At 35.2% G+C, this 9,427-nt stretch overlaps 1 protein-coding gene and 1 pseudogene across 1 annotated transcript in view; one reads left to right on the top strand and one right to left on the bottom strand.

Moving 5' to 3' along the window:
- Positions 1-1,899: 1,899 nt before the first annotated feature.
- Positions 1,900-3,125, bottom strand: LOC107693054 (probable UDP-sugar transporter protein SLC35A4; annotated as a pseudogene).
- A 3,341-nt stretch (positions 3,126-6,466) lies between these two features.
- The window catches only part of hmgxb3 (HMG box domain containing 3), a 27,410-nt gene continuing 24,449 nt past the window's right edge, over positions 6,467-9,427 (top strand). The window contains exons 1-3 of the mRNA XM_016492290.1: positions 6,467-6,747; positions 8,198-8,324; positions 8,409-8,583. Of these exons, the coding sequence (XP_016347776.1) occupies positions 8,200-8,324; positions 8,409-8,583 (300 nt within the window). The 5' untranslated portion in view covers positions 6,467-6,747; positions 8,198-8,199. The remainder of the gene's footprint in view (positions 6,748-8,197; positions 8,325-8,408; positions 8,584-9,427) is intronic.

Genomic DNA, 9,427 nt, shown 5'->3' with positions numbered 1-9,427 from the left:
TCTATTCAGCTTTTTTTTTTTTTGCACTTTAATTAAACTTATTTATTTCAGTTAGTTTCCAAGGCAACATTTCTATTTGTCTTCTATTTGATAGATTTTATTTCAGCTTTATTTAAAGAAATTATAGTTTTAGTTAACAGTACCAACACTGGTTGCTTATATCATTTGTAATGAAGAAGTTGAATTAAATTAGAAAAATGCAAGTAAGCACATACAGTATGTACACAATCTGATCAACCAGTGAAACATAAACTACAGATGACTCGTCTTTATGAATCTATGTGAAATTATGATTGTTTATAAATAATACAAAATGCATACATTAAAATAATCTCACATTTATGAAAAAAAAAATACTCTACTTCATGATTTCTTAAGCACTAGTGTGTGTGTGTACCTACTTAACCATATTTTGGGAACAAATTTGTACCCAAAAGTGAGCAAAACCTGACAAATATAGCTATCTGTATATAAAAACAATAGAAGTCTATGTAATGTCCCCATTTAGATAGCTAAGTAAACGTGTGTGTGTGTGTGTGTGTCTCAGGCGGATCATGAGAAACTCCTGGAGCGCAGAATAAAACAAAGAGAGACTCACGAGAGACTGATCGAGAATGAACTGATGAAGATGGAGAGAGAATTACAGGAGGAGCAGGTGAGAGCGGCGGACATCATGAAAAAGAACAAAAATCAATACATCTAAAAAAATACAGTCATGTATTTATATCAAAATGTTCTCCCTATTCACCTTTGTGTGCGCTTTAAGCTTATTGTGTTTGTAATCAAACAGATATGTCCAGTCCTGGCTTCTGATTGGTCAATGCGTTTATAAAATGTTGTATATAAATAGTTGTCAGTGTTTTAGACCTATAACAGTTATCATTGTGGCTTTCAAGTGAGTTCTGGTTGAGGCAGACAAGCAGAGCTCAAACGGGCCGTTCTGATCATGTGACTGACTCTGTCCTGTCTGCAGATGGCTGGTGTGGAGGGCGAGACGTCATACCTGTGCAGAGAGAGATACATCCTGGTTCTTCAGATGGAGGCACTACGCAGGGAGAACCAGCAGGTGTATGCAGACCTCAAGTCAAGTCAAGTCAAGTTGAGCTTTATTGTCGCGGGGTGATTTTAGTTCAGGGCTCTCACAGCCTGGGGGAAAAAGCTGTTGAGCAGTCTGGCGGAGCGGGCTCTGATGCTCCGGTACCGTCTTCCTGATGGTAGGAGCTGGAAGAGACTGTGGGAGGCCTGGAGAACCAGAACCGACAACACCAACAGCAGATCAGTAACCTCAGAGAAGAGAGTCTGCAGGTGAACATCTACACTGAGTCAGCATTTACACTGGTTTCTTTTTTTTATTACAATTTGTTTTTATTTATGTTTATTTTTTAAGTCTGAGAGAAGGTACAGTAATCTGCTGTTAGACACCATTCAGGATGCTGTTCATCTGTCCTCACAAAACCTGCAGCTCCAGAAAGCTCTCAATCCCACTCCATGACACATCTGATCCAACGCTTATTAATTCATCTGTGGGTCTTAAAAAGTCTTAATTTGCCCTTCCATAAATGAAGACCTAAAAACATCTTAAATCAAAGCAGAAACTCTATAGAAATTCGTAGTCATGGCATTAAATGTTGCATGCAGTGCAAAATGAATATCTTCCACACTGAAGATTAACTTAAATTAAATAAAATGACAAAAATAAAACAGAAAATATAAAATAAAACAAATTCAAAATATTAATAAATAATATTATAGTATAAAAAATAAAACAACGATCAGAAAGACACAGCATTTTTCTGTATAATAAATATTAAACACCTCATTATTAAAAACACTTGACCAGGCCACTGAATGATCCATTGTATTTATTTGCATAAATATGCCTTAAATATATATGTGTGCTGTACCATTCATTTCAACATTTATTTTGAAAATAAAATACTGCATATGAATAAAAACAATACATTAGCAGACATTCAGTCTTGATGAGACGATGTTCATTCACAGTAAAGATGCACTTCTAGAAGGAGGACAAAGGCAGAAGACAGAGATATCTGAGGGCACATGCTGAAAAAATAAACAATAAAATCAGCAATAAAGTCATCTTTGGTGGCGTCCCATCTACCTGTAATACAGGTATACGGCCCATCCAATCAGCAGCACGGGAAACTGGAAGTAAGGTGTGAGATGCATTCCCAGAATCCCCCATGACAACACGCCATTCACCAGCATAGAAGAGGAGATGACGAACAGCCGCGTGATTCCCGTTCCGTGTTTCATGACGACGGACATGAGGAGCCCGTTAGCAGCCTGTCCCACAACAATGAGCCACAGGAGAGTGGAGAAACCCTCAAAAAAACCACTGCCGCCCACCGCCAGAGAGATGAGACGCCAGATTGATTCCCACGCCGAAGACATACAGGAACAAGTTCTGGAGACTCAAAGGCAGATGCTGGGTTTCCAGCACCCATTCGGTGTAAACGGCGGCCAATCCTGAGATGAAACAATAGACAAGCACCAACAGCAGACCCCGGGATGAGACGTGAAGCCTGACGGTGGATTCGTCTGACGCTTCCCAATCCAAACTGGAGTAGCTGTGACAAACTCGGGCAGTTACGGCGCCACCGTCAACACTGATATTTTGAGGCAGGATAGATTCCCAGACGCCAAAAGAGCTGCGAACGAAACCACGAGCTTGATGAACTCGATCAGAAGCACACATGACGACGGGCTGAAGGGAACGCGGCCGTGAGGGAGATGAGAGGAGCATGGGAACCGTAAATAAGAACCAGGAGAAGGAGGGTCTACATTATCTATCACAATCATGCAACAGCTGCTTCTGAAAGTACAGGAAGAAGTTCTACAAAAGACTGAAACAAAGCACCGGGACAACCGTAAGTCTTCAACGGTGAAGTATGAAACAAAACGGACATGATGCTAGAGCTGCATGATTTGGGGGCTAAAAATCTGTTAAGAATTTTAATAAACATTTTGATTGAAATGATTCTTTTTTATTTTTTTGAGGTTTGCTGTGCTAGTTTGTAGGACTGCGCAATTTGGCCAAAGATTTTGTGATTATATATCCATATGATTATAAAATAATAACAACAATAATAAAAATGACTAGTTTTACTACTACTAAATAAAAATATGAATATTGTAATTTCACTGTAAAAAAAAAAAAAAAAACAAGTATTCAAGAAAAATTATATTAATACTATTAAAAATAATATTATAATACTCTACTTATATATGTGTGTGTATAAGAATTTTATTTTACAGTACAGCTGTAAAATTACTTTTTTTACTAAATTGTTATTATTGCTACTAAATAAATATACAAAAAAGAAATATTACTACTGTGATTTCAATGTAAAATAAAAAAATAGTACTTAAGAATGATATTATAATATAATAAATTTATCTTATAGTACAGCTGTACAATTATTACTACTAAATAAAAATATTACAATTGTAATTGCACTTTAAAAAAAAAACTGAGTATTTAAGAAAAATATTATAACAAAATATCATGTAACATATTTTTTACTGTAAAATTACAATACTAATATTTATGTGTCTTAATTTCTTCATTTTCAAATGTTAAACCTACTGAGCACAGTGCCACATTTCACTCTGAAACATGCATCACATATTTATTTAATTAAATGGCCATTGCAATTTGATAATCGTACTAAGCTCTATTGTGATTTTGATTTTATTCTGATTAATTGTGCAGCCCTACATGACGCCCACTTTTCATCATAACAGTCTTCATTATTAAAGTCCAAATCCACACTCATATATAGACCTCGAAACACGGTTTTATCTAATCCAACAGTATTGTTTAGGAGGGAAGGAGCTCTGATGTGGCACTGAATGACACAAAAGCAAGCAGCAATGGCGCATGTTCTCCTCTTTAGTCTGAATTTGGTTGCTAAGGAGTTGTTAATCACTCGGTCCTTTCTTCAGAGAGTTCAGGAAGTCTCGTAGGCTCGTCTCGATGTTGAGCACCTGATAGTTCTGAGCGGCGTAGATCCCCGTCAAGGTTCCCAAAGCCACTCCCAGGATGGCTGAGGAACGCAGTTTGGAAATCACATACCCGGCCAGGAATCCTTTCAGGAAAGGAGACGCTAAAAATGAGCCACCCTAAGAAACACAAACAGGACAGCCAGTTTCAGCTGCTGGGAAGCATGCAGGCTGTCAATCTTAATGTATATGAAGTGCAACATGTTTAGAAAATACTACTTTTTCTTATTTTTAATTGGACAGGAGTTTTTTGGACTGGGGTCCGGGGATGTCAAGGGGGTGGTAGGGGGTCCGTAAAAAATTTGGGGGATTTATTTATTTTACAAAATACACTTAAGCTATTATGTATTTTTTTATTCACGAAATTATATTTTTAATCAAATTAATAATATAATTACAATAATACATACAAAAACAATAATAATATTCATAAATATTTTGCTTTCTAAAGACAGGTAAAAAAAAATCATCATTTTTTTTTCAAGAAAATATTTTAACAATATGTTTTATTTATTTATTTAATTTGGAAACATTTATTTAATGTTGTTGTCATAATCAGGGCGATGACAGTTAACTAAAACCATGAAAAACTTGTTACTTGAAATAAAAGTTAAAGATTTTTTTTTTAAATATACCTATTTTAGGCAAGGCAACATTTCTCATTTTCACGTAGTTTATACTAATGTACTAAAATACAATTAATTAATAAAACTGAAATAAACATTAATAAAACATATATAAAAAAAAAAAGATTAAACTATCAAAAACACACAACAAAATTACTAATACTTTAACTAAAATCAAAACGAAAACAGAAAATATAAATGAAAATACAAACAATATAGATCAAATTTAAAATTTAAATACTAATAAAACTACCAAAAACAGACAAAAAAATGAAATCAGAAAAAAATAATTTTTTTAAACTAAAACAAATTAAAATACTATCTTTATACTAAAATAAAACTGGTCATAATAATAATAAATATAATATTATCCTCACATAGTATAAATTGATTTTATACATAAAAATTTACAGCTACCTTTATATTTATCACTGGGGTCCCTCACAAGGGGACCATCTCATTACAAAACAAAACTATTCATCAGTACAGCACCACACTTTCTGTGCGTGTTCTTTAGTAATATTTAGGATCAGTCGTGGTTCTGTGGTACCTGAGGGATTCCAGCTTGAACCTCATTCTCCACCTTCTTCTGGATCTCCTCCAGCTGGTCTTTGAGCTGAGCCAGATCCTTCAGTCGGGTCACCGGATCCTGAAACAGAACCAACACACATCAGACCAATGACTAGGGCTGGTCAAAAAAATTGATTTTTCGATTAATCTTTTTTTTAAATGATGTCGATTCGAGAATCGAATCGGGACATCTGAATCGATACCCAGCCCTACCGATGACCCAAAGCATGCTGTTAGATATGATTAGACAACACAGATGACAGCTTGACGACAGTGATCCGTTTTACTCGATTTCAAGGCACTTTCAGCCTGGTTAACGAGATCTTATGTTTGATGTTTTGTTTTCTATGAGCTGTCAAATGCCAAGAGTTCAGAAACACAGCAGTGACTTTACATAACTCCAATAAAGCTTTACAACAGCGCTAATTAACAAACAGCAGCTGCCATTGATAGCACAGCGCTTAAATATACACGACACACCCGGTTTGTTCTTATCTGTACAGTAATTTATTTTAAAACAGGGTTTGCTTTACAGACAGCCAGCCTTTCTCTCACCTTGTCCTCCGCCATACTGCAGAAATGACAAACGATTCAATCTGCGCTCGACTCGCCTGGTCTGAATCTGAATCATCACGACAAATCACGCCTGACTGCTGTGAATATATTTGATCTTATTATGTTTTCGTTAGAAGTAACAATATAAGCAAAAAAGAAACGTTATGTATAAATTGCGATTATAAATACATGAGCTTCTCAAAAATAGACAAAGCTTAGCGACTCGAAATTTCTCAGGTAGAAATAATAAAAATCACATTATAAATCTATGTTTTTTTTCAATGTAATGCCTATTAAAGTTTTTCAGTGTCATTACTGAGGCGTAAATAAACGCTGCTACGGTAGACAGCGATGTCACGTGACACCCGTTACTTTTCTCATCGCTCTTCACGGTTAATCACCGTCGCTCATTACAGCTGTGTGTTATCATTCTACAGAGATCGAAGGGGATGGTTTCTGTTTGCGTCTCAGGAAAAGATGCCTGCAATCAAAAGATTTATATGATGCTAATGTCTCTTGGATACAAACGCCAGCATTATGAAAACATGCCGAGTTTTGAACACGACTCAACGGAAGAATCGGCGCTCGACGCCACCAAGCGCCAACTGCGGGAAGAACACTTTTATGTATCCTAGGAAAGTTATTAACGTAGATAGGTGTCACGATATGGCTTTTACATACATGTAAAATTAAATAAAACAGTGTGAAAATATCCGAGGGCAAAATAAAAGTCGTACTGTATTCAGTTGCAGCCGCTGCAGACCAAACTCTCATTGGGCCTCCAGTTGTTCATCTGATCTCTCCTCCGCCATTTTACAGCACTATACTGCAGGAAACACACGCTAAAACAGCGACTGAACCCTCGCCCCGCACACACACATGATCCGGACCGCCGGTCCCACAGCTTTAGCGCCGGTGTGAGGAGAGGTTCGCCTGGATTTGGACCGATCCCGCGCTCGCTCAGGACCAGGTAAGGCTTCAATAAGAGACGCGCTCATTGGCCGCGGACAGTCAGTATCAGCGCTCAACAATAAGCGACATCGGGAGCGAACAAAACACACTCGGACGTGCCCGCAAACACTCCGACAGCCGCTTTAACCACTCAAACCATGCCTTTATGTAAATAAACTGCAGTTAAAATCATATTTGTGTGTGTGAAGGCGGTTAAGGAGTGTCACGTGATGCGGTCCAAATAATGTTGCTGTTGTTTACCTGCATCTGCTCCAGCTGCACTCCAGCAGCACACTGTTAACTAATACTAACAGCTATTACCTTGTTTATAAAATAGTACCATGTTTTGTGCATGTACAATAGTAATACCATAGTATTCCCTGAAGTACATCAGTATCATGTAAGGAATGTAACGAAACCTGTCAAGAGCAGCTCCTCATCGATATTTCTTGACAAAATTAAATAGGAAAAAATATTTATAATAGAAAATATATCTTGCAAAATAATATATATATATATATATATATATATATATAGTTTAAAAATAATTTGATAGTTATATTTAATAATAATAATTTAATAATGTTAAGGCTTTGCAGTAATTTACAGTCATTTTTGATTTGTTATTTCTTTTTGCTGTAAAAATAAGCAGGTCCTATTTTTATTTTAAAAGGGGCAAAAGTAGGTTTTTGTGGTGCCCATTTACATGTGTGGATAAAGAAATTTCGGTAACACTTTACTGTAAGGTTCATTAGTTAACATTAGTTAAGAATGAACAATACTTCTACATCATTTATTAATCTTAGTTAATTTTCATTTCAACATTTATTATTATTAAAACTAAAACCAAAACCAATTTAAAAATTATATACTCATCTGAAATAAAATTAACATTTAAAAAAAACCTTTGGTAATACTTTACAATAACGTTCATTCATTAGTTTACTACTTTATTTAACATGAACTAAGAATGAACAATGCTTCTTCAGCATTAATGTTCATTTCAAAATTTACTAATGCATTATTAAAATCCAAAGTTGTGCTTGTTAACATTAGTTAATGCATTGTGAATTAACATGAACTAACAATGAACGACTGTATTAATGAATAAATACTGTAATAAATGTATTGTTCATGTTAATTAACTAATGGAACCTTATTGTAAGTGTTACTGAATTTTCTATATGTAATATTACATATTTTAAATTCAACATCATTGACATACGACATCTTTTCTCTTGAGTTGCATTTCAATATTTGTATTATTTTTGTATTTATGAAAAGACAATACTCTCATTTCTCTCATTAAAAAAGTATTTCCAAAACCTTGTAATCACCCGTTTTAAAGGATAAATCCAGTGAACAGTTAATCCAAATGATACCGACCTAATTTTATTGGTAATACATAAATGACTTGATTTTAAAGGCCTCTATCCTAGTTCTTTGATTCTCTTTCTCTGTGTCTTCAGAGATGGAGGCCATCTATGGGGAGATGGAGGTGGAGAGCTGCTACACGCTTCTGGAACTTCCTTCGCCCAAGAAGAAACGCAAGAGCAAAGGCAGCATGGAAAACTCAGAAAAACCCAAGAAGCCCAGGTAGATCTTCCCTGAGAAACATGAACACACAGGCAGTACACTTGTATTTGTTTTCCGGCACTAACGGCCCGTCTGCTGTCACAGGTCAGCGTATCTGCTGTATTACTTCGACGTGCATCAGAGCGTCCAGCAGGAGCATCCGGACCTGCCGCAGTCTGAGATCAACAAATGCATCAGCGACAGCTGGAAGAGGCTGAACGTGGCGGATCGAGGTTATTACCTGGAGAGAGCACGCATGGAGAAAGACGGCATTGACCCAGTAAGCCTGTTAACTGATGATATGTACTGTAAATGATTAATGCAGTTACCTGTACTTGGGTAGTTGCATTTTCCTGCAATTGACATGAAAAATTCTTATGAAGTAGAAGACAACTTTTGTTTTTATTCATCAAAACTGTTTAAATTTTGAAAGTTGTGAATACTATATGGTAGGGCTGCACGATTAATTGTAATAAAACCGAAATTGTGATATGACTTAGTGCGATTATTAGTGCGAATAGTGTGCAAAGGCTGTGTTTAATGAAATAAATACGATTTCAGAGTGAAGCACGGCAGTGACGGCACTGTTTTCTTTTTCAACCATCTTCCCAAACTTGTGATGAGAAGTGCTTATAAACTGGCTGCTATCCACAAAAAATAAGCTTTATGGTCACAAAATAAAAGATTGATGGTTTAACATTTGAAAATGATGAAATTAAGACAACCCTAAATATTAGTATTGTAATTTTACAGTGCTGTACTGTAAAATAACACTCTTAAATTATTTTTCTTAAATACTCAGTTTTTATTTTACAGTGAAATATTACAATAATAATATTTACATTTTTTAAAATATTTTATATAATAATAATAATTATTATTATTATTATCAGGGTTATTATAGTTAACCAAAACTAAAACCATAAAAAAAACATTATTGTTATTTAAAATAAAATAAAATAAAATTAACTGAAATGAAATATTAAATTAAGAAAGAAAGAAACTTGAGCTTATGTTATTTCAGCTAGTTGCCAAGGCAACATTTCTCATTTTCGTTTAGTGTGACTTGAAGTACTAAAATATCTAAAACTAAATTAAATAAAGCTAATAAATAATTAAACTAT

Source organism: Sinocyclocheilus anshuiensis, unplaced genomic scaffold (genome assembly GCF_001515605.1).
Source record: "Sinocyclocheilus anshuiensis isolate Anshui unplaced genomic scaffold, SAMN03320099.WGS_v1.1 scaffold1460, whole genome shotgun sequence".
Lineage (NCBI taxonomy): Eukaryota > Metazoa > Chordata > Actinopteri > Cypriniformes > Cyprinidae > Sinocyclocheilus > Sinocyclocheilus anshuiensis.
Note: the sequence above shows the minus strand (reverse complement) of the source record. Positions and strands in the feature narration are given on the sequence as shown.